The sequence below is a fragment of the Rattus norvegicus genome, chromosome 7 (assembly GCF_036323735.1).
Source record: "Rattus norvegicus strain BN/NHsdMcwi chromosome 7, GRCr8, whole genome shotgun sequence".
NCBI lineage: Eukaryota > Metazoa > Chordata > Mammalia > Rodentia > Muridae > Rattus > Rattus norvegicus.
Genome location: NC_086025.1, coordinates 36,839,077 through 36,865,548, shown reverse-complemented (window position 1 = coordinate 36,865,548; position 26,472 = coordinate 36,839,077). Strand labels below are relative to the sequence as shown.

At 39.6% G+C, this 26,472-nt stretch overlaps 1 protein-coding gene across 6 annotated transcripts in view; it reads right to left on the bottom strand.

Moving 5' to 3' along the window:
* Positions 1–1,752: 1,752 nt before the first annotated feature.
* Kitlg (KIT ligand) overlaps positions 1,753–26,472 on the bottom strand; it is an 81,176-nt gene continuing 56,456 nt past the window's right edge. Inside the window, exons 3-9 of one of the 6 annotated variants that reach the window (XM_063264197.1) lie at positions 24,140–24,310; positions 21,250–21,406; positions 20,467–20,550; positions 14,891–15,000; positions 14,205–14,272; positions 13,177–13,252; positions 1,753–6,084 (exon numbers count right to left, since the gene is read on the bottom strand). In XM_063264197.1, the coding sequence (XP_063120267.1) occupies positions 13,213–13,252; positions 14,205–14,272; positions 14,891–15,000; positions 20,467–20,550; positions 21,250–21,406; positions 24,140–24,310 (630 nt within the window). In that variant the 3' untranslated portion in view covers positions 1,753–6,084; positions 13,177–13,212. Of the gene's footprint in view, positions 6,085–11,033; positions 13,253–13,714; positions 14,273–14,890; positions 15,001–20,466; positions 20,551–21,249; positions 21,407–24,139; positions 24,311–26,472 lie in introns of those variants that run through there. The other 5 variants (NM_021843.4, XM_063264198.1, NM_021844.2 and 2 more) reach the window with 5 other exon arrangements.

Below are 26,472 nucleotides of genomic sequence, written 5' to 3'. Positions count from 1 at the left end.
TTTGCAGATTGAATTCCTGCTAGACCAGCACCACAGGATGACACTGCCAAGTTTTGCTGTGGTCTTATCTCCTTCTACACAGCTGCAGTGCCCACTCAGTGTGTAGGTGGTTCGAAGAGGAAAGAGACTTGCCTCATCAGCCTTTTTGTTTTCGTCCAGGGATATCCTTCAATGGCATCCTCAGCCAATCACTCTCCTTTTCTATTCAAAAGAATTCATGTGTTCACAATTTGGAGCCTGGGGTTTGCTCTGCCCTCCTCAGCCCCACCCCCCCACCCCCGCCCGATACCTTTCCTATTAGAGTGTAAGAGTTCTCTTTTATTTATCCATCCCTGCCCTATTAGAATCTTTGAGTTCTTTTATACCCTGTCCCTCAGCAAACTGCATGGGAAAACGGTTTCACTGTAGCTCTAAAAGCAGTAAGAACTAACCATGTCACAGACTGGATGCTATGTGGTCTAAAAACTTCCTTGGCTCACTGATTTCTTCCATTCTTGAACTCAGACTCTTATTCTGGGGACACCAGCAGAAAGCAGCGAGATTCTTTGTCAGAAAATAAAGCCCAGTTTCCAATGGTTCTCTTCTGAAACCTCATGGACTAGGCTGCATTTCGGGCATTCGGCCGAACTCTCATCCAATTGGCCCATGAAACTCGGCTTCCAACAGAGTTTAGGTTTCTGCAACCCATAGCTCAAAATTCTTCCACAGTTCCTTCCACAAATCAGGTGAGAAAGCCTAAACCACCATTTGGTTGTGTTTGCCGCAACGGCACTTCCTTTTGGTATCCCTGTTCTGCATTAGGAACTTTTGTGGCTGTGACGTAGGCAGGGTTTATCAAGGCTCTCCAGGAGTGCAGTTCCGATGCCTCCAGGTGTGGAGAAGTGGCTCTTCAGTGTCTTCAGGTGGGAAACAGAGAGATACATGCCACCTCTCCACCCAACATTTTATGGTGCAGCTCACATCATATTCAAGGTTGACTTTTCCAGCATCAGTTAAAACTGTCTTGGAAAGTCCTTACAGACACACCATGGTAATTTTCCAAGGCAACTCTATCCCCAGGCAAACCAACACAAAGATTCATCATTGTGTAGTCTCCAGGTAGTGCTAGGCAAGGATTGAGTAAGATGTTTATATACTGCCCAAACCACAGACACCATGGTGAGTTTAATAGGCCAATGATTTTCTCAAAAATACACATGGATGTGGTCACTAAGAACATGTCTTTATTACCTATTGTCCCATCCAAAGGTTTCATCTCTCTGTATATCTTTTTGTCAACAATATATGCTAAGGACATGCTTATTTGACCAGATGGAAAAAGCCAGGAGAGTTTTACACCTCTTGCATTGGTGTATGAGAATGACTCATCCTTGTAAGGTTTAACTCCAAAACCAACTTTTTCAAGAACGTCCCCTGCTGTATTCACTTCTTATGTATGCCATGAACATGTTGACTGGACTTGAGTTTAGCATCTACTTACTTCAATTGTGACAGTAACTATTATACTGGGTTTCTTTTCTCTTCCTAACTTACATTATAAAGCTCTTTTCATTATTTCATCTTGATTACCTTTGCCTATTATTACAAAAGTTATTTATTGAATTAAAATAACTTCTTATCCATCTGCATCTACATCTCTATGAAATACTTCTTGATGACAAGGGTGCACACAAAAATAAATTTTAACTTAGTAAATGCCTATCCATGTTATTAATAATGTAATGACCTTAAGGTATCAAATGAGAGGGCAGATTTATGATGGTGCATAAAATTCTTTATTTAGAACAATAAAGTATATGTTTATATAATGTAATTTCAAATTCAAACCTGTATCAAAAGGGTCAGGACATATACCTATTTTAAAAAGTACACATACAGTATATACACATACACATCACATTTTACAACCTTTTATTTAATTAAACTTCAGTCATAAACTATTTAGAATAGTGTTGACATAACACTTACATTACAATATGCAAACTCCAATCTATGACTGAACTAGCAATATATCTGTGAAGCCATATAAGTGTCGGAATACTTCTCAAGTCCATGGACTTAAAAAAAACAGTGGCCGAGAGACACAATAATCACATATTAATGCCTAGACTACTGGAGAAGAAGACTATAGGAATTTGATTGGAAAACGTTATTTAGTGAACTCTTTTAGCCTAGAAATTGAGTAAATGAAAATACCATAGTTTTTGCTTGTTTTAGACAATTTTCTTCTTCTAAAAACAGTCTTATAAGAAAATATTTGGAGATGGCAGTTGTGCAGCTACAATGCTTACAAACATTCCGGGATCATAAATGTTCACCTTAGTGTGGCTCCCTCCTAAACCCACACCAGTTATGAATGAGATACTGTCATTCTCTCGTGACAAAGGCCTTAAAGACTGTGTGGGACGGCAGTGCCAAGGGTTGTGTAGTCAGACTTCATGAATACATTTTTGATCGGAATGGCTATATTTAAAGCCAATTTCACAATACTGTTTCAAAGATAAACTGGCTTACTTTACAAGTCTTGTCCTACATTCCCCAATTGTAAATGGAATTTATGCATTACCATTTTTACAAATTGGCTTTAAAATATCTCTTGGCATCCAAGATCCTTAGTAGCACCCTACATTTATTTGTTCTTAGCTTTCAATACAACAAGAACATTTAAATTTACCCTCTGACACATTTCCAAATGTTATACACATCTTGTATCTCCTCATGATGAAAATGCACTATTGGTCTTGATTCTTCAGAGGTGATCCCAAAACATTTATTTAAGCAAAGATAAAAGCCATCTTATGTGTAAATGGTTGTCCAATCCACCCGACCTAAGACTGAATTCACTTTTACTAATGGACCCTATTTACACTAGAAACTAAAACAGCAAGGACTTCTCATTGTCCAAACTATTGTTCAGAAGCCAGAGCCAGGTATTTTTTTTAGGATTCTTTTTGCTGTTTTCTTTGCTTTGTTAACTGTGTGGCATAAGGGCTCACTCCCGAAGAAGAGTGACCTCTGACCTATCTACACACAAAGACAACACTGAGATCCAAAGAGAGTGGGGACATTATATCCATTTGTGGCAAAGTAGACCAACCTCCTGGCTATCTCTCTCAATGTTCACCCACCTACACCTAACTGCCTAATTTGAAAAACATATTTCTTCAACACTGTGTACAGGATAGCTAAGATTCCGTATCAGAATTAAGTCATGAAATCAAAACCTACTGTGAGAAACAGAGTGGAAAACAATCAAAGATTCCACAAAAGATTCTTCCATTCATTTATAACTTCGATTGAATTCGGGTACCAAACTCTGCGACGCACGTGAAATTGTTTCTTTCAAAGCATGTGAAAGTTCACCGAAGTGTGTTTAATTCTTATCTCAAAGTGGACACATACTTTTATGTATTTTCATTTTTTTCTCCTACGCAATACTTTTTGTAATGCAAAATTTAAGGTTTTTTTTTATTACTAATAGAAAGCTTCAGTTCTTCTGTGGTTCATTAAAACATGGCAGTGTGTTAAGCATGTTAGATAACAATACAAAAACCAGGACTGCTCTAACACTACCCACTGATCACACAAATAGTCTTGCTATGGGCTTGCTTCCCACCAAGGAGACACAAGGCTGCAGATTTCTTAGATCATTTTTCAAGAATCAAACTGGACACATTACAAAAGAGAACTCTCAGAAAAATGGGCAATTTAAAGGGCGATTTTATACTTTTATCTTCTCAGTTGTGGGGTTTTCATAATTTAAGAGAAATATTCAGAGCATACATGAGATACGCTAGGCGAAGGATACGCACTTTTAATCTGGAAGCAGATATGCCGTAGTTAATGTCCAAGCAGCTAGCATTCAAAATAATGTTCAGCAGTTTCCTATTGTTCATGCATTTTATTGAACCTTAGCATTTTTAAAAAAATTGACAATCTATGTTATTCTCAGTGAACCGACATGTTTAATACGCAAGACACGTCGTTCACCTTCTACCATGTCCGATACTACGACCTGTTGAATTTGTTTATTTAGTGCTACTGATTAAGACCGGGCTTGTGAGTGTTAAAATCCAACTGCTAGCTTTGAGTAGAAATGTCTATTTATTGTACTCTCAAGTCCAGTAGATAGCATCTTCATAAGCCTGAGCAAAATGAAACTACCAGATAAATAAACGAAGCCACAAAACTGAGAGGTAACAATAGGCTCAACCTATATACACCTATACCTGTGACTCATGGTGCCCTCCTGCTACTTTTACTCTCAGAGCAATCAATGCCAAGCAACAATCTAGGCCCTTTCAGTAACTGAGCTGATTTCTCACTGATTCCTAATCAGTTCTATCCTGGACTAATCTGAGAGCTCAAACAAGTAAATACAGTGTCTTGGGGCTTCATATTGCAGGAATGATAGTATTGGAGGAACCTCGGAGCATTAGAGAAGGAGCCATAGAAACCATTTGAACTCTTTGGTACAAAGAAGAGCAGCCACCATGTACTGGGTTTGTACTTGGACGAGCTTTGAGCATTTAAGCTACAACTTTTCATGCAGCTCCAAGACAGAATAGAAGCTAGCAGTTAGGTTTCCATGCACTTCTGTGTCATTACATTGAAAATGGTTTGTCTTAAGGTTTTAGCACTGGGCAAATAAAACTACTAGCAAGAATGAAGTTATAGTGTGAAAAGCTTTAAACTTCGTAGGTCTAGGGTAGGTGAAAAGAGTCTTCACCAAAAATAAAGGCAGAAGAAAAGTCATAGTTTGATTTTAGCCAATTGCTTTCAATATAGTTCAAGCAGGGGCATCGCTAGCACATGTGGTAAATTCTGCTTTGAAAGCGCAATGTTCGTCGTGGAATCGCTGCCAATTTCTGTCTAATATGAGAAATGCTGTCACACATGTTAAATAGCAAACTGACATGCACAAATACATAAAAGCTCTCTCTATTTCATTTCATAAACCTTAATGTATACAGAGTGCCAGATTTTAAATAAATGGCTATGTTTAAAGAGATAATGGTTATACTGCAAATAACTAATGTTTTCTGACTCCTTGCACTCTTGCAGAATACGAGTGACTTAGTTTGCAACTCCCATATTAGAATAAAGTGTCTATTTCTAATCTTAGGTACTAAATACCATCATTCATTCTTATTCTCTCCCATCAGGATTTAGAAAAAAAAAATGGAATCCTTAAACATTCAGCATTTTCTCCCAAATCTGCAGTAGTTTCAAAACATAAAACGTGTCACATTATATCTTTGCAAACATGATTTACACACTCTAGAGTGACTGTCAAGGGAAAAGACCGGCTTCACTAGGAGCCAAATGTCTTCCTTGGCATGTTCTTCCGCTGGTCCACATTGACAATTTTTTCCTGTAAAGACTCTTCCAGAGAATCTTCCATACACCGTGGCATCATACTGCAGTTCAGCACGGGCTCCACTGCTTGGATAGAACTAGCTACCCATGTCCACCTTTCTAGTCAGATATGATGCACATGACTTACGTCATGGAAGAGCTGACATTTAGGCTGCTCTTGTTAATCCATAACTACAGAGCAGACGAATGAGCCTGCTCAAAAGAAAAAGAAAAATACTCCCCATGGCTTTCAACTCCATACAGTGGCTGATGCTACGGAGTTACTGTTTCTTTAAATTGTTTTCTACATCCCTTTGTGAAAAAAAAATGCCCCCTCCCCCCCCAACTATCCAGGCTGAAATCTACTTGTAGAGACCATAATTAAACTACGGGCTGCAGGTTGTTAACTAATGAACAAAGCTGGGCGGGTTTTCAGCACTTCAGACATTTCCCAAGCCATGCGAATGGCGCAAGTAGACTGGACACGTGTTCTCGTCCCCATCATCACTTGCAAAACCTTCAGAGTCCTGCTCCGTGCAACTTCTTCTTTACAGATGATAATTCAGTGCAGGTTTCACAGCAAAACACTCTGCTCCAACTTCTGAGTCATCCATACAAGGTCACGGGTAGCAAGAACAGGTAAAGATGAGGTCTGTCACTTGAGACAGGAATAGGAATTTGTTTAAAGCTGCTTCATTTATGAAGCAAACATGAACTGTTACCAGCCTAGAGAGGAAGAAAGAGGAGAGGGATTAAAATGTGTCTTTCTGCCTCCTTTTTTCACCCCCAATAGCTAAATTCATATAAAAACCCAGAATGAGAAACCAAGTTAATAAAGTGTGTTCTACTTAGTCCCAAAGAACTGGGGAGGACTATGTAATCAGCTGTGAGGATTAGCCAGTGTCTCCTCGGGAAGACTTTATCTCAGGTGATCTTATTTATAGTGTGTCGTCTATTTCTTCTCATTAGAAAATAAGTTCCGGAAGACTAGATTTACTTTCATTGTTGCCACACAATTCTTAGAGCAGGGCCTGGCACGTGTGTAGATTATAATATAGATTATAATGCTATAATCTACATGCAGCAAATATCTCTTGAACATATGAATGGATACATCTCCCTGTTTATCTATGCATGCAAGCAAGAAAATGGAGGCAGCCTGTGGGTCCATTAGCAGGCGGGTGGATAATGAAATGTGCTACATATTCACGATAGACTTCTAGTCAGTCACAAAGGAGAGGTAAATTAAGATAAATTGGCAGGGAAATGCTTGGATCTAGAATGTATAATACTAAGTGAGGTGAGCCCAAACTCAGAAAAAAACAAAAGACAAACCAACATGTGGTCTCTTGTGTGCCTTATGTGCAGATCCTATCATGTAATGTACACACACACACACACACACACACACGAGTGTAAGTGTGGATAAAGCCTGAGAAGCTGCAAAGGAAACCAAGAGAAGGTGAAAACAGGTGATGAGGAAGGAAAGGTTTGGAGTAGAGAAGAGGACACAAAAGAGCGGTGAGAGAGGAAGAGATGATGGGCAGGGCAGGGGGTGGGGTTACGAGGTAAGCATATTCTACTTGGGTTTAGTACGTATTTCTTGATGTGCTATAAAAATCAAAGGTATCTTTATAAAAAATGTAGTTTTTTCTATTAAAGAAAAGTGGTAAGCTACAGGAAGGTCGGAGAAATGATACACACACACACACACACACACACACACACACACACACACACAGCCATCCTGAAATCCATTTTTTTAATGTAAGCTAATAAAAATAACATTTAAATTTGAAAAACAATCTAGATGTGATAGTACAACACTACAGAGACCGAGGCAGAGACAGGTAGATCCCTGAGGATCGCTGGTCAACCAGCCCAGATGTGTTGGTAAGCTCCAAGCTGATAAAAGATGTCTCAAAAGCCAAGATGGAGGATGGCACCCTGAGACCGACAGAGTTGTTCTCTTGTCTCAACGGGCACACACGCACATAAGCACACATGCAGGAGGAGAGAAAAAAAATGTATCGTTCTGCCTTCATTCTACTGCAGCACCACTTGTCTCATTCTGTGACCGGAGGGTGAGCAATCTATGTAACTTGGAAGTTCTCTAGCATGGACTAGGAGAGAGACGATGAAAAACGGGCATTGGCAGCCCAAGGTAGCGTCTGCAAGGTGCAGAGAGGGAGCCGGATGGAGTGGCCTAGGACTCATATCTGCAGAAGGTGGAGAGGCAGGGGAGAGACCACCAGGCTCATCTCTGAGCAGCTCCAGGATCCTGGCTGCCGAGCTACGCTCTAATAGTCACTTCTCACCAAGGCAGCAAGCTCATACTCGGCCTCTCTACTCCAAGGGAGAATAACTGAAATCCTGGCACCACACGTCGAGGAATTCTTTTGGCCTTCCTCTATCTTATTGTACTTGGAGAAACACGAAAGCCATACTTTGTTTTAGTTTTTCAGTGCTGGTGTTCAAGCACTGAATGCTCATGTAGTTCTGCGTTCCCGTAATTTAGGCAAGCAAAATGAAACCCATACAGATCAATGGAGAGGGGTTAAAAGAAAATTTCAGAAATCAATGTTTTAAAAATAGAGCGTCCTGAGACAAGCAGATCGGAAACACGGGAAGCGAGGAAGCTATGCGTAATTTGAAATTCTAGAGTTAATCGCCCATAGAGAAACAGGATTGGAAATCTATTTTGAATTTTTTGTTCTTGAGTCACCAAAGCAAAGAAAATGAAATTGAAGGCTGGCAGCAATTTTTCCCATAGAGCAAAGTTACATCTCTTTAGAATGATAGTTTGGATTTGGCAACACGGTCATGATGTAAACAGAACGAATGCTGTTATCCCATACGGTGATATATCGCTTAATGAGGGGGATGCCTTCTTACAAACAAGTCGTTAGGGGATTTTGTTATACACAATATTTATGTTTGTCTACAAATCTAGGTGGGTTAACTCACTACACAACTAGACTATATTATACGGTATTGTATGATGATACTGCTGTTAAGTGTGGTACCCAGGCTGATAGGTCAACAGATGCTATATGCCTTCTTATGAAAATATAGAGGTTATCAGATCCTGAATCATCTAGTGTCCTACAGCTATTTGCAGAGCTAAGGCTTGAACTCAGGACTTGGCGAACCTTTTCTAGACCTTGACTCTATAATGCAGGAGCAAAAGAAAGCTCACCACACAACTTTAAAAATATCAAAAGCGATCGGGGTCTCAATGACTACTTACCTACCATTTCAAAGACTGTGCCCTAAATGTCCAGGCTTACCTTAAGCTTCTCCTCCTACCAAGTCTCAGACCTATTTCTCCCACTGTAGTTCAGATCTACAGGAAAACTTATGTTGTGCTCTGTTTTCAATCTTCTTTACGACTTTCTACTTATATGTGTGTTTGTGGATACATAAATTATAATGTATAATATATGTAAATTATAGCATATAGCATATAAAAATATATGTTGCATGTTACGACTTCGAAAACACTTAAAGTTGTATACATTGAAATTATATGTGTGAGTTTAAATATTTTTGAAATTATAATAGCTTACTTCCTCCTACCATGGAAAGGCAACGGAAAGTAACTAAATGAACAAACAAATACATATTATTTCCCATCAGCCAGCCTTCTCTTTGAGGTAACAGCATTTTCCCCAAGGTTTCAAGTAAGATTCTGCATAGATGACTCTCAAATTCTAGTCTACTGTCCCAGCCCCAAGTGATGTCCTCCATTTGATGTCACTACGTGTAATAACATCTCAGAACTATCAATACTTATCATCAGTTCCCTCTCTCGACTCCAGACATCTCATTTCTTTTAATAACACCATCATCCATTCTTAAATTCCCAATCATCTCTGAGACTCATGAGGCTGCACAGTCTACCAGTAAAGACTGGCTGATTCTTCTACGGCAATGTCTCCAAAGTGGGAATTTAAGAATGGATGATGGCCCTGACCCTAGTTCTCATTCTCTCCCATCTGAATGGGAGACAACTCTTCTGAGTATAACCTCTCCCTCTATCCCTCCTGGTCATACCAGCATCTGATGATTTTTCCTAAGACTGCTTTGATGGATAGTTAGTGCTTTTCTAACCCCTCAAACAGCTTTTATTAGATTACTTAATAGGATATAAACTATAATTTCTAGAATTCAAACCTGCTTTCAAACTGATGTCCCCTCTTTCTGACCCTGTGCGCTGGATAGTTTTGTGTTAACTTGACACAGGCTAAAGTCATCCAAGAGGAGAGAACCTCAACTAAGAAAATGCCTCAGGCTGTAAGCAAGCCTGTAAGACATTTTCTTATAGTCTTTGATAGGGGAGGACCTCAGCCCATTGTGGCTGGTGCCACCCCTGGGCTGGTAGTCCTGTGTTCCATAAGAAAGCGGGCCAAGCAAACCATGAGGAACAAGCCAGTGAGCGGCACCCCTCCATGACCTCTGCATCAGCTCCTGCCTACTGATTCCTGCCCTGTTTGAGTTCCTGCCCTGACTTCCTTTGATGATGAACAGTGATATGGAAGTAGAAGCCAAATAAACCTTTTCCTCCCCAACCTGCTTTTTTTAGTCAGGGTGTTTCCTCATAACAACAGTAACTCGAACTAAGACACCGTGTGTGTGTGTGTGTGTGTGTGTGTGTGTGTGTGTATGTGTGACTTTCCTTGGAGTCAATTTGTACAACTTCTGGAGCTTTGGAGCACAGTTTGTACTCTGAGATCTTCCTCTGTCCATGCCATGCACAGTATCCACTTTAACCCTTTCTATTGCTAATAAAATCCTATCACCCGCCATTTGATGTATGTAGTGTAAACACCACCTCTATCAATGATAGAACCAAGCTTTCTCTTCTCGACATAGATTTCTCCACCCGGTCAAAGAGAGATTGCATGTGGGTGGGCCCAGCACAACCCTTAAAGTTGTATATATTGAAATTATATGTGTGAGTTTAAATATTTTTGAAATTATAGTAACTTACTTCCTCCTACCATGGAAAGGCAACGGAGAGTAATTAAATGAACAAACAAATACATGTTATTTCCCATTAGCCAGCCTTCTCTTTGAGGTAATAGTGTTTCCCCCCAAGGTTTCAAGTAAGATTCTGCGTAGATGACTCTCAAATTCTAGTCTACTGTTCCAGCTGTCCACATCAATGTCCAAGGGATGTGACAAATTCAGATCTTCTATAAGCGGTGGTCTCATCTCTAACTTCTTACTGTGGGTCCTTTGCAAAGTCCATTAGTTATTTTTGAGCTTCGTAAATGTATTTACTTAAAAAAAAAAACAGTTCTGTAGTAATTCCCTTTGTAAGCCACAATTACAAGGAGGACACAACTGTGCTATGCCATCTTGCACACACCAGAGTCCCTTTTACAGCTTGTTGGAGTAACATGGTGAGAAGAATAAAGAATACAGTATCCCTATAAGGAAACAGTATTGATGAAGCTTTTAATGTAAGTTACCTCCACTCTACTTCTCTCTTTTAATCTGTACTGCATACAACCCACTTCATGAGTTCTGTATAGACAGTTAATATCATCTAGGTAACAAAGACAGTTTTTAATGTAATATAAATACTTTCGTGTTTCATGTCCAATCAATGCAACTTTAGCATTTTTTTAAATGGAAATTTCTCCTGTTTCTGGTTCATCATTTAGTTCTTTTTGCATTGTTTCCTTATTTTAAAAAGGTTACTTTTTTTTTGGTCTTCAAATTTTATTTCCTTTGGAGAATTACCTTTGTAATATTCACTCTTTGACTTGGTTAAATTGATTTAAGACACACTGATTCACTCAGTCAACAAACTTTCACACAGAGTCCATTTTATCCGTGCTATGAGCTCAGTGCTAGGAATAAGGTGCAAACTGGACCAACCCAGCTCCTGTCTTTGCATGTTATGAGACTAGCTGAAGTACTTATACATCACTTGATTATGTTTGCTCTAAACTGTCATCAATTCTTTTCCTCCTAAGCAAGTGGCTTGGGTTCCGCATCACAATCCAAATGTCACAGGGCAAGCGCCATCATCAAAACCACAGGATCGCTGAAACGAAATCCCCAAACCAAACAAGATCGGATATCATCGGAGCTTTTAAGGTGCCATCAATCACTCAAGATGTGACATGTGAATAACTGGCATAAAAGAACTGAAATTGCAGATCCAGAAAAGGAAAGCTGTGGCTTGTGCAGGGGTTCAGTGGCAGAGACCGGGGTTTCTAGAATGAACAATAACTTCAGCTCCGAGAATACTGTTTTAGGAAATAATGAAGAGTCGACGTACTTTTAGTGTTAGACGGGGATGGGGGCAGGGATGAGCCCGGAGAACCTAAGATGGGTTGGGATAAGAGGATCATAGTCCTGGTGCACATGACAGTCACAGGGACGGCTGAAGGCAAAAGCCGTACGTATATGGAGCAATTATCATCTCATGGTAAGCCCAGCTGTGAAAAATGGTCTTTCGTGCCAATCAAAGCGAGTTATTAGAGCAATAGGCAGAGACTATGACCCGGGTACCCCTGGGAAGATTTAGTCTAGAGATAATTTTGGAATCTGGGACAGAATGACAGCCGAGAGGACACAGACCTGCAGGGAAAGGAGACAACAGTTCAACACATACTCTATCAGAAGTAAGGTGTGCGGGAAGAACAGAGGCTCCTGGGTGAGGAGCAGGCATCCTTGCCAGCTGTGGGAAACGCAGGCGAGGGTGGGCAGTCATTAATGACCAGGTACCAGAGGGAAAAGGGAGTCAAAGGTTGAACTGATAGTGGATCAAGCTGATAGCTTTCCAGGTGTCCCTCCAACCACGTCTGTGCCTCAGAGCAGGGAAGGAAGATGGTGTGAGCGATAAGAAGCATCGGCCGGTTCCACCCAACCCCTATTCACCTTTCTTGCAAAGGAGACCCCACCCCAAATCACACAGTCACATCAGGTATCTGGCTGGGATAGCGTGTGTGTATGAGCAGCCCTTCATCACGTGGCCTTTTGACTTGAACATTTTATTCTGGCGATAAGATGCTGACTATTTTTTTTTTTTTAATGGTGGGAAAACTCTTTGGCTTTTTCCCCCCCTCTTTATTAAATATCTAGCAAGTGGGTCGCTATCATTTGATAGTGGGCACAGCTAATTAGAATTGGTTGTGTTTATCGTTTCTTTATTTTTTATTCCTAATTTGCTGTTCACTCTGACTCCACGTTAGCAATCGATGATTAATGTTTCACACCATCTCCCATCTAAAAGGAATTCACTAATAGGGACCAACACTACCCACCTTTCAAAACCTGAGATTTGCCAGTCAGAGGCTCAGGATTCAACTGTGTAACAACTTAATCTACCATTTAGCAACCAGTCCTATCAAGGACATAAAAATACAGTTTGTTTCTAAATGTCTGCCTTGCAGCCAACCATCTGACTGAGCTCAGGAACCCCAATGGAGGAGTTAGGGGAAGGACAGAAGAGGCTGAAGGGGCCTGCAACCCCAGAGGAAGAACAACAATATCAATCAACCAGATCCCCCAGAGCTCCCAGGGACTAAACCACCAACCAAAGAATGGAGGAACCCATGGCCTTATCTGGCATTTATGGGATGGGAAGCCCTGTGTCCTGTGAAGGCTTGATGCCCCAGCTTAGGAAAATAATAGGGTGGTGGGGTGAGAGTGGGTGGGTGGGTGGGTGGGGGAGCCAGGGGAGGAGGGTGGAACAGGAAGTTTTCAGAGGGGAAACCAAGAAGGGGGGTAACATTTGAAATATAAATAAACAAAATAACCAATAAAAAAAAAGATTTTCTATGATTTCCAACAACTTACCACTGTGCGAAGGTAACAATGTTGATACATCCACAATTACACCTCTTGAAACTCTCTCTCTTTCTGTTGCAACATACTGAAAAACAATAAGAAAAATCCTTTTTGTCTTGGACAAATTCTAAAGCACATCAAGAACCAGATATTCTAAGAAACTATTCTAGAAATGAAGCAAATAGAGTAGCAAAAGATTGCTGGGGGTGTTGGGGTGGGGATGACCTATATACATAAGAAGCTTCTTCCTGCCTGTCCTAGAGGGAAGAAAGATGATTTCGTGTTGATATTATCTGCTGACGTACTTTAAAAATTACACTGAAAATGCTTATATGCTTCGTGTGTGGGCCTGGGCGTGTGTGGTGTGTGTGTGTGTGTATGTGTGTGTGCGTGTGCTGACAGATATAGTAAGAGAAAATACCATGCTGAAAATTATAATCGAAGGTACAAAACAAAGTGCTGGAGGGAATGTTGGAAGAAGCATCATGGTCAGTTACAGTAGGTTGGGAAACATTTTAAAATAATTTATTTAGCTTTAGGTAGAATACCAAATTCCTTGGAGAAAACTAAAGGATGTGAAAAGCAGAATGAAGTGAAAAGTTATATCCAGGGCCGCAGGGGAAAGCCACGGACAGCGTTTTGAACACGAAGTAGCACCTCAAACAGAGATTTAAGAAATAACATGGCAGAGAGTGTGTTTACAAGAGCTGAAGATAAAAGGAGTGTGGTCATCGCGACTCAGACAACACATAATACAGACACCAGACACAGGTGAAGAAAGGTTATCTCCAAAGGACCTGAGGACTCTGTAGAAAAGGGGACAGAGGCAAATGTGCCTTCCCAGACAGTAATTCACAGGTAAAGACGTACGATTGGAGACACAGTGGAAGGCCAGAAGTTGCAGGAGATCTGGAGCACACTGAATGGGAGGAGCGGCCAGGAACACCTCCCTAAAGATGTCAGATTCACGCGTATGCACAGCATGAGAAAGGACGACACCGAGCTTATTTGAGCACACAGTTAGGAGAACAAAATACCTTATCTCATTATCCTCTTCATTAATCTGTATATTTTCAACTGCCCTTGTAAGACTTGACTGTTTCTTCTGGAAAAACAAAAACAGTGACACCTATTGTAGAGACACCAGTGACTGCTGCAATGCTTGAGGTCAGTGGTCTACACTGTTACCGTGAAAGCCAACTGAACCGCTCTCACGGGTGCTTTCTCTTTAGCAATCAAGAGATTTCTGGGTGTGTCCGTGAAAGCATGGTCAGCTCAACATTCTCGGGCTGTTCTATAAACAGCCATCACGTTAAAAAAAGATGCTTCTTAAAGCTGAGTCATAATGATTTGGCATACTCAGAATTTTAGACAGACCAGTAAGGCATCAAAGAGAGGGCATTCAAACTGGCAGCCACATAAAGGGATGTCTGTTTGGCTTTTAAACATAGGATTCTCAATATATTTTCTTTCTTTTTGTATTGAATTCAGACCATGAAACTGGGCCCCATCCCTTAAGTGTGTCTACTCTGTAATAGGGGGCACAATGGTGGAATCTTTCCTAAAGTTTGAATGTCTTTGAGAGGCCCTGTGTTATAGCAAGAACAATCGTTTCTTCAATAGAACCATTAAGAGAAGTGTCTCTGTCTTTCATATATATATATATATATGTAAAACAAGTATATAAAGTTGATGATGGGGTAGAAAGAATAATAATGCTCACCTTCCAGTATAAGGCTCCAAAAGCAAAGCCAATTACAAGCGAAATGAGAGCCGGCAGTGCCATTGCTGTCCATTGTAGGCCTGGGTCTTCAGGGGACTTTGCGGCTTTCCCTACAATTCAAAAGAACATGGTGGTGAAAAAAATCGGCTCTATTCTAGAGGTCTGGCTATTAGATTGTGGCTGCTCCCCAAGGACTCCGTAATGATGTGCACAGCCTTTTACAGTTTTCAAACAAGCGGCGTTGTCTGCTCAATTTTGGTTTTGCAAGCAGTATAAGTTCATGTAGTCTCTAAGAGACAGAGGCATTTAAAATTAAAAAAAAAAAAAAAAGGAAGAAACCCAACAGGCAGGAAGAGACTTGACACAGCGAAGGTTCATGCATGTTTGGAATCCAGGCTTGATACATTCCTGAGCAGAAAAGACTTCTACCATCAAGCAAATCTTTCCTCTCTCATCGATTATCTTAATATTATTTAGCTTTCTTGCTTTTAGCATTCTGACCCCCCCCCCCCAATTTAAAGGAACCTCGAAAGATGGATCAGATCCTGCATGCATCCAGCTAGGGTTAGCCTGTTGCAGACAGCAAATCAATAAATGCACGCTGCAGGTAAAGCACTTTAAGCAGCCTTAACATTGTGGCTCTTTGCTCGTTCACAACCTCAGTACACACAGGGGAGCAGGATTTTTTTTTTTTTTTTACATCTTACATGGGAAAATTTGAAACTCCTCTGAAGAATGACTAAAGCCAACAGTGTCACCCTGCATGAAAATAACACCTTAGCGACAAAAATAAATGGCCCTGACTGTTGATACCTTCCTTTACCCTGGTTCACCTTTCCTTGAGAAGGTGAATGAGTCCCACAATGGTCTTTCTCCCAAAGTAAGACAGACATAGGACTCATTGCAAAAAAACAATTTAGCTATTTGGAAACAGTGGCGCATTTGCTAGCCTGAAATTCCCTTTCAAAGAAATTAGACATTTTTCAACAACTACGGGACACAAATTAAAACGGGATCAAGGTAGAGTGACCGCTTTTAGGTAACCTTGGAACGGTACTGAGTCACAAGGTGAGCTGACAATTACTTACTAACATCCCTCTAAGTGATTACTAGAGAGGAACAGATCCAATATGTATGTGCACCCCATGTTGATAAGGGGGGAAACTCACAGGTTTATTCTAGGAAGTAAGAAGTAAATTGTATCTACCAGTACATGTGGATGACGGGGAGGGGATTTCCTAACTCTCTATTTCCTGTCCTCCCCAAATCACGTTTGTTGTGAGCTCGTGCGCATGTGCGTGTTAGAGGGACTGCTTAGGGATGGGTGCTCCGTATGAGATGCAGGGATTGTGTGTGGAGAGTCGTTCGAAGTTGTGTCATCCACTTACACAATAATAAACTGATTCCTCACGGCAAAATGAATAGTTCTATCATACAGCCTCAGGACAGACATGTTTTAGGCATCCCAAATTGAGAACCAATAGTCATTTACCGCTCCAAAGCAAAATAGCTCCCCAAGTCGCGAGGAGACGGAGGGTAACTGAAGTATTGATGTACATCACGAGCAATTGCTGTCACTTTAGGAATTTCACTGTCTGCGAGCAAATAAGTTGGCTATTTGTGCTTGTATCCCTTTGACAGACAACCTCCCGTGGCCACCACTATCTACTGGGACCGTTCGCCCTGGAACTACTGGTCAACACAAGTCGTAGAGTCTAAAACACAACAACATTCCTTCTGTGGGAAAGGAAGAGAGAGCGGCCCTAAAAACAAGGGGAAGAAAAGACCTGGGCGATGGTCGATGGTCCTTCTCTAGAGCTCATCTCGGCTTCTCTTACTTCACGCTTGCAAACCTGGCCTCAGTTCTTCCAGTCATGCCAAGAATGCTGAGAGTGAGGGGACAGCTTTACCAATAAAGGCTTGCTAACATCATCTACAACACCTCTAATAGGCCTTTCCACCAGAACTGGATGCATCAGAACCCGCATGAAGGGTATTTGAACCAAAGCCCACGAAGATTACAGAACTCCCTTGCTTTATACAGCAATCGTCTGCCAAGACCTTGTGGGAAAAAGAACTGATCTGGACAGCATCTGAGTCATCCTTTATCCCTGGGTCATTAAGGCAAGGATTGTGTCTCCTTATTACTAAAACCTGTCCATGAGTGACGCAGCGTATAGTTGTTACAAATCATACCAGTCAACATCTGGAAAACACCAGAACAAAGAAAACGATGTTGATCTTGCTGAGTTTCTTTTTAGGGAGTTAGACTGCTTAAGGACTCCATGACAATGCCTCTCTCGGCACGTAGGAAACAGGCAAATGATTCAGATCCCAAATGGTTCTGTCACTGGTCCACCATTTCATTGTCCCACAGCGTCTAGTCGCCTTCAAAGTTGATGATTAACTCTTACTAACCATTAAGAATGGCCCATGCACATGCATTCTGTGTTTAAATTCACAGAAGTCCCATGAAAAGGGAATTATTACGTACTGATTGACAAAGGATTTACAAAGCTTAAGCAGCTTGTCCATGGTCACCCGTCATGCTATTATGTGTCCAGTTATTCTGAGGGACAACAGATCTCTAGATGTGCTAAAAAACCATGCACCATACTACTTCAATACTGTTTAAGAGGCTCTCAAGCGTGAGTGTTTTGAGAATAAAGAATGCCATTTAGTCTGTAAGTATAATCTCATTCGTAGAAATAATACTCCTATATATTATTCCATTTCTCCTCCCCATCCCCTAACCCCAGATATTCACATCTTTCATAAGTCTTGGTCCTCTGATTGTCACAACTTATAAGACTTATCCACCAAATTACAATGCTTTTCTCAAGTTCTCCTGACCACTCTTCCCCAGTTTAATTTTCTTTATGCTATGAGTAAAAAACACATTTCAAAAACTTCTATGACGATTCCTATTAGGTATCACATTCTTCGATATGAATGTGAACGCCACAGTAGATTGCTTTATGCATTGGTATCAACTTCTGAGTGGCATTCTACCTAGCCAAGCTGTGACATGTAAGACCTGTGTTTTACAAACAAAAGAAGAAACAGCAAAATAAACAAGGATGAGATAGGGGAGGAAAACTATAAAAGGATGTCCACCTTGCAAAATAAATTAATAAGTTAAGAATTAAATAGTATTGGGTTTTGCATCCAGGTTTGTTTGTTTTTGTTTGTTTGTTTGTAGTTGGTAAGTTAGGACATTCTGTTGCTTCTAATGGTGATGGTGGTAGCTTTCTCCAACTCCACAATTATAATTCTCAACATAGTATATGAAACTCCTATTTTCACAAATTACCTCATAAACAGTACAAATGAGTAATTGCTAAAAAGAAAGAAATATAAAAGTGAGACCCATTCGTGGTTCATTATCTAGCATTTATTTGGCTTCTCTAGTCTGGGAAGACTATGACCAAACTTATGACATAGCTTTGAGATTAGAAAAAAGTAAAACTTGGAAATTCAAGACTCTAGACAAAAATCAAGAAAAATGAGTACAAAGAAAAAATCACCTATTATACATCATCTTTCACATTGCTCAAAAACACGGAGAAAAACGATACAAGCGGTGATTTTTGTATTTCAAGTTCAATATCTTTGGAAGACAATGTCATGGTGTCTTTAAAGGAAGACAAGGAAGTTTTACTAACCTAGAACTTGCTATCTAGTAAAAAAAAAAAAAATCCTGTGCGTGCAGCAAATTGTATACATTTCTCAAAGAAAAGAGATTTGTTGCCGATCTGTATTACTCAAATGCTAAAGGGGTTACTTCCTGAAGAGTTAACCCCAGGTCAGAAGGGTGGACCGAGTAAAGAATGTTAGGAAAGTAACATACAATGTGACATATATTTTTCTACTTGAAAGGATATAGAGTTGCTTCGAACAACCTTTTGAAAGCTAAATATGGGAGTTTATGGCTTCAAGGAAGGTCCATGTTTTTTTTGAAGTGCACCAACCAAGGCACCAATATTAACTCTAAGAAAAACATTACAAGGAGAAATGCTTATTTTAGTACCTAAAGTCACTATAAATAACATGAAAAGATATTGAAGCTCAAATAGAAAGGAAAATGGATCTCTCAGAAGAACGGGGCTCAAATCAAGAAACAGGATAAAAACCAGAGCAAGAAACAAGTGGAAAAGCCCACAGATCCAAGTTCAGTCACAATGGCCTGAAATAGGAAGATTTGTAATACCCAAGACAGCTGGGTGTGGTACCACGTGGCTGTAATCACAGTGCTTCAGAGGCCGAGGCAGGCTGATTGCAAATTTGAGGTCAGCCTGGTTATGTATTAAGAATTTGCTCACAGAAAAACAAAACAAAACAAAACAAAAAAAAGAACAAAACAATGCACGCATGCATACTTTCGAAAGACAAGGTACAAAAATGTGTGTGACTCAGTTATCAGCAGTACAGCAGCATATTTTTTCCCCTTTAAGGAAAGAAATTAGCTTAAAGTCAACAATTTCATTATTCCAACTTAAGACAGGTTGAGTGAGTTAAAAGCAAAGTGTTGAGGATGAAAATAGTAAATATTAATATCAAGAAAACAGAAACAGAGTTTCAGAGATGCTAAAGGTGGCTCCTTCGATGAGTAGACAAAGAAAAATATGACAAACGAGTACCAGGCCTGGTCCCTTGAGTACCAGTCCCTTTGTGAAATTTGTCAGATCTGATATGTTATATGCATGCAGTTCACAATTTCCGCTTTCAGAAGTCCATCCTGAGAGCAGTGGACTTTGTAGACTGCCAGCCCGAGCATTCTGGCAGCATCCTTCCCTTAGATGTATATCAAATGTCTACACTGTGAAATATATTTTTCAGGGATAAAAAGACTAAATATAGCTTTATTTAAGGTCCAGGTCAAGTTTTGATAGAGAAACATTCTAAAGCATGGACTTCAGAGAACTTTCTTTAAAGACTGAATAAGCTATTATGAATCTGTAAAAACAGAAACCAGAGTATTCCCAGTATATTCAATAATCTTTATAATGATCATTGCACAGACATGAAAAATAAGATAGTCTTCCAGGAACGTGGGTTCTTGGGCAAAGAGGACAGAAATTTTAGGGAAAGAAGTCCATTCTTCTTCAACATACATTCTTAGGTAATCTAACAGCATCAGCAAATTTCCAAACATGCAGTAGTAAATATGGAGACACAAAACTGAAAATAGCCTTGACATTGTGGAGAGTTAGCACATGCACTTGAAATCTGAAAACTCCACTTTGATCAGGGACATTCTCCACAAAGTCTATTTTAAGCCTACCATGATTCAAAATAAGGCCTTGCTTGTATTTTTTTTTCCTTCAATTAATTTCGTGCCTTATTTAAAATAACCTTCGCAGAAAGTTGATTGGCCTAATTTTGTCATGGTCATCTTAACCTCTAAGGAGATCCGATTCTACAAACCAGATATTTAATTGTCAGGAAGCCCATACAAGGAATAACAGTGAAAGAACAGCATTATTAGTAGTGATTTATAAACTTTAAGTCCATGCAACACTCCTATAGAGGATACTTGGAGCCATGCATGCAGTAAATCAGATATGTGTACTTACTATTACTGCTACTGCTGTCATTCCTAAGGGAACTGGCTGCAACAGGGGGTAACATAAATGGTTTTGTGACACTGACTCTGGAATCTAAATAGAAAGCAATAATGTGTCAGTGTTACATGGTGAACTTTATGAATCATAGAGTCCCCCAAAGGCGAAGTGCAATATCACAGTAGGTGCTGGGTCTGCCTCCCAAGTCTAGATTATTATTTCATACTCAGCTTGGCTGCTCAGTTTTGTCAAGCGATACACCATAACTGTCTTGTAGAGTGAAGGCTTATTGCATGCACAGACATGCTTAGGAACATGTTTATAATAGCGAGGAGCTGTTGGTAACTCGTCATGTTTTAAAAGAAAGCAATGAAGTTAGTTCCACCATAGGGACCCAGCTCGGGGAGAGTGGGGATTCAGAATGACCTGCTGAGGCTCAGAACTCAAGTCTCAGAGTTTGAACCTTATGGAAAAGACATGAGACGTGAAATCTTAGGAATTCTGGGGATGAAGAATAACATTATTCTACTCTCCTGGCAAATATCACAGTTAGAAAATATGTGAGCCACCATCACACAATTCTTTAATTTAGAAATATCGAGAATCGCTGTCTTAGGGCATATCTCTCAAGCTAGATAATAATCATTGGTAGTCATTGATATTTGCTTTTTGTTTTTATCAGAAAAACCCACACGTTCTTTCTACAGCAACACATTTAGTTGATTCAGCAGTAGAGGCTTACAGAAGTTCAGGCTTTCTATGTACATTTAAACAAGAAATGCTTAAAAGCCTTACCTTTCTCAGGACCTAATGTTGAAGAGAGCACACAATCACTAGTGTCAGATGCCACCATGAAGTCCTTGAAGGCATCAATGGATCTATTGAAAATACTAAAGAATTCTTCAGGAGTAAAGTTTCTAGTTTCTGGCTTCTTCAGTGATTCTTTTACATTCTAGACAAATAATAAACAAACAAACAAGCAAACAAATAATTAACAAAGATTCTAGTTTTCAAATAACTCATAGACTTGACTGGTATCAGCATAATAGATTATTGACTATGTCCTCAATGATTCAAGTAATTTAACAGCTGTTCTAATAGACACAACTCAAAATGGCTACAGAGAATAACAACGGGTAACAGGTCAATCTCATGATCAAAGTAACTAGGGAACAATAAACAAAACAGAAGGAATAACAGACAATGGGACAGGACAATGTCGTGGCAATAGGACAATAAAGTGACCCGAAAAAACAATTAAGAATTTTAAAGCTGCTTATTACAAAATAAGAATTAGCCTTTAAAACATATTCCTAGAATTTACATCTGGGCATACTGAATACAGAAAAGAATAAGGATTGATTGGAACTCCTTTAATGTTTCTATTTTTTAATTATGTGTATGTATGTGCTGAGGTGGCAGAGGTGGTATCTACATATTTGAGAGCAGATTCCTATGGCATCCAAAGAGGGGATAATGTCCTCTGGAGCTGGAATTACAAGTGGTTGTGAATTGCTCATCATGAGCTCTAAAAACTAAACTTGGGTCTTTGTCTGAAGACTAAATTCTCTTAACTGCTCAGACATTTCTCCAGCCCCATGGAAAACTCTTAGACATTGGTGTAGAAATTCCACTCACAGGTAAAAGCATTAGTGAAACTCTCCTACACGCATACTGTAAGACAGAGAAATTTTTATCATCAGGAGTTGTAACCCTTACATCAATCAATGGATGAGTGGCTTATTAAGTAGTGGTGTTCTCAGTAATAATGGAATATTCTATAACTGCAAAAAAATTAACTAATGTTATATGTATAAAAGTGAGCATAGCAATACAGCATGACAGGAACCCAACATAAAAATAAGAATAGTATGATTATATAAAATGTAAACATTCAAACCATAGCTCTATGTTAGGACTCTAACATAAACAAATAATATATATTATTGATAGTACACATTTATAATTTCTTGGGATCTAGTAAAAATGCCATAGCTAGCAAATGCACAGTCTTTATTATTTGTAATGCTTTAACAAACGCTGCCGTTTATTAAAGACAATTCATCTTTAAATCCTCGACACATATGTTATTTCCTTTGTGATAACCTTCTGATGTACCTGTTCTTTTGGGATTCCTACTTGCTATAAATGAAATGGCTTTCTGTCTGCAATAGTAGTATATTGTACAATGTGTGTACAATCTAACACATTGTAGATTTCAAGGTATATTCTAACTTCAGAAATCAGAAACTGAAACAACGGAAATGATCAAGTGCCATGAAAAGATTATTAATACAGCAAGAATGCCGTCTAGCTGAGCCCTGTAATCAATTAGATCAGTGGTTTTCAACCTCCCTTTCACACAATTCCTCACGCTGTCGTGACCTTCAACCATAAGTTATTTTCATTGCTACTTCATAACTTTATTTTGATACTGTTATGAATTATAATGTAAATATCTGATATGCACAATATCTTATATGAGATACTGTGAAATGGCCATTTGACCCTTGGAAAAGGATTGAAAACCTCTGAATTAGATACTCCAAGATCTAGTCTATTGTAGAAACAGTACCACAAATAACAATATCAAGATGTGCCTATATTTATTTTTGCCTGATCTGGCATTAAAGCTACTCTATTGCTGATTCCTTGAAAAAGGATTGTACCATTGTTCCTATGTAGGTAATTTAGGTATAAAGTTCAGAGAAGTTAAGGTATGCAAGGTTGAACAATGACAGACTTAGACTTTGAACCTCTTATTGTTAATTCCTTAAGTCCTGGGGTGTGTGGTTATTCCAGAGGCTCAGAAACCAAACTATGGTTATGTGCAGACCCTGAAGTTGGATGACCAGTTACACAATGACCCAAGGAAATGAACTATGGTTGAGGCAATTACATTATAGATAAAGGGGCAGGTAGTCTGAGTCAGTTTTCCATGAGAAACTTCAATACACTTATCACTTTTTTTTTTTTTACTATTTTATTCTCTTTACATCCTGATTGCAGACCCCCTCCCCCCAGTATCCCTTCTCATAGTTCTTCCCCCCACCTTTTTTCCCTTCTCCTCTGAAAATGGGGATATCCCTCTTCCCAAACCTTGTCAAGTCACTGCAGGACTAAGCACATCCTCTCCCACTGAGGCCAGACAAGGCAGCCCAGTTAGGAAAACAGGATCCACAGGTAGGACACAGAATCAGGGAAAGCCCATGCCTCAGTTGTTGGGCCGTCCACATGAAGATCAAGCTGTACATCTGCTATATTATGTGAAAGGGGCCTAGGTCCAGCACATGTTTACTTTTTGGCTGGTAGTTTAGTCTCTGGGAGCCATCAAGGGTTAGGTTAGTTGACCCTATTGGTCATCTTGAACATACTTATAATTTACTAAGAAGATAGTATGAATTTCACTGAGGAATGAAACAAAAATTAAGGCACAAGCAAAATTGTTTTTAGGATTACAGTAAGGACACTATATTTTCACCTTAGGTGGCAAGATTTAGGTCTGAATATCCATTTCAGTATTGCAATAAAACTACAATAAACTCTTCTTAAACTATCCTTAAATTAAAAGTTTATAGTTTAAAAAAACCACAAAATTAGGAGGCTCTCATTTCCCCAAGACCATTGCTTAGGAAAGGTCTTGGAGAAGTATAAGAAAAAATAATTCTGATGAATACCAAGTTACCTTAGGTGCATTTTCTTCCATACATGCCACGAGGTCATCCACTATTTTCCCAAGTTTGTCTATGATGGAATAATTACTCAAGCCTTCAGAAATATTTGAAAACTTGTCCAGAAGAGTAGTCAAGCTGACTGATAAGTGTGTTACCATATCTCGTAACCAACAATGACTAGGCTGGAAGAAATTCAAAGAGAAGACAAAGCATCTATTAAAAATATGGCAGATTCAGAGTGCTCTTCAGATCTCTCAGCACTTTTAGTCACTGACTGCAGGACAAAGAGTTTCCTCAGAACACAGGACGCCAACTCTTGCTCAAGTCAGATTCAGTTCAAAACAAACAAATGCATAGAGATCAGAGGAAATGATAGATGATTTTGTCCTTCCACGGAAGAAGATTAAACCACCCTTGCATACCTTACCTTCTCTTCCTTGACCAATAGTGAGACAATTCTTGCCCCACCCCCACATACAAAGTTCATGAACCACTGGACGTTCTGTGGAAGATTATTTATGGCTTAGTCACTGCGTTTTCAAAAGAACATTCGATACAGACAGGATTACCAAAACATTACTAGGAAAGGGAGTCTTAGTGATGAAGGAACTCCCAGTTTAAAACCAATTAACCTAAAAGTCTTGATAGATTTCAAGGCTTCTCGATAGATAGAGTCACGTGGGCAGGGATGTGATTTGAGACCTGAATAGAAGAACTTCAGTCGCAGTACCAGCTGTGTTATTTGTGGGAGTGAGTGCAAAAGGAAAGTGTATTTCTTGTTCAAAATTATCACTTGGCGATTTGCTGAAAAACTATTTAAAATTTCAAGGTTGTGATAGCAGAACAGTAATCCAAGCACAGGGCCAGCTCCCTTAGCCAGTTCTGCCCACTTAGATAGATATTGGAAGCTAGAATCAAGCCGAACAGCACTCAGGTCTAGCTGAGAGTCTCCAGGCAAACAATATAAACTCTGAATCACACATTGCATGTGCGGAGCATGAAAATGAAGGAGATCGTGCGAACAGGTGGGACATAGGTTGCGTGGGGTCAACATTTTTAAACAGCCTTATTGTCTGTGGTTCCTCTATAGAGTATTCCAGAGCATGCTGGGGGGTTGCTCAAAGACTATGTTCTAAAAAGATATTTGAAGGAATGAGAAAATGAATTAAATAGGGGCTGGAGAGATGAACCAGTGGTTTAAGAGCACTAGTTGCTTTTGCAGAGGACTTCGGTTTCCTTCCCAGCATCCTCAGGAGAGTTCTCAAACATCTCTTAACTCCAGTTCTAGAAAGTCCAGTGACCTTTTCTGGCCTCTGAGGGCACCTGACAAACACGCGGTGCACATACAAGCAAATAAACACTTGTCAACAATTTTAAAGCTCTAAAAAAACGAATTACAAAAACACTCTTCATTCCACATCATCACTCAGCAAAACACAAAAAAGTCACTACTTGGCACTCGCCAAAAGATGAAATGGAGGCCATTATGTTGGGTGTGAGATAAAGTACATTGCTATCAAAACACTCACTCTACAAGTACCAGGGATCAATCTTAGGACTTTGCTTCTGCCAGGCAAGTCCTCGAACACTGAGAAAGATGCTCAGCCCTTGACTTGTTGAGACAGTGGTTTCACCCTGTAGCTCAGGATGGTCTTGATCTTGAAGCAACCTAGACTGGCTTTACATTCCTAATCCTCTATTAACAAACGAAAGTCAACTCCCAGAAGCTGTAGTTGTAAATGAATTTCTCTAGAAATTTCATCACAGCATTAAAAATGTAATAATAGCTAAGTGCAATGAACCACCTTGCAACAGAGATCTACTAATCAGAAATTCTTTGTTTTCGGCCTAGCTGTTCTTCAAAATTTGCATCCTTCATATCAGAGTACTCACAGTAATTAATGTCACAAAAGATTGGTCAAACTAGGGGCTGGAGAGATGGCTCAGCGGTTAAGAGCACCCGACTGCTCTTCCAGAGGTCATGAGTTCAATTCCCAGCAACCACATGGTGGCTCACAACCATCTGTAAAGAGATCTGATGCCCTCTTCTGGTGTGTCTGAAGACAGCTACAGTGTACTCATATATAATAAATAAATAAATCTTAAAAAAAAATTGGTCAAACTAATAAATCTAATTTCCCTATTAACCAGAGGGAGGAAACAATTTGTTCAGTTATTATAAATCGTAGAGTTATTTCATACTTGTTTCATGGAACAATTTTAACTAACATAAGAGAGAGAGAGAGAGAGAGAGAGAGAGAGAGAGAGAGAGAGAGAGAGAGAAATCGGTTTATACAAAGATTGGTATGCTCCAATTCCTAGAGGTAAGCAGGAAACAGTTTAG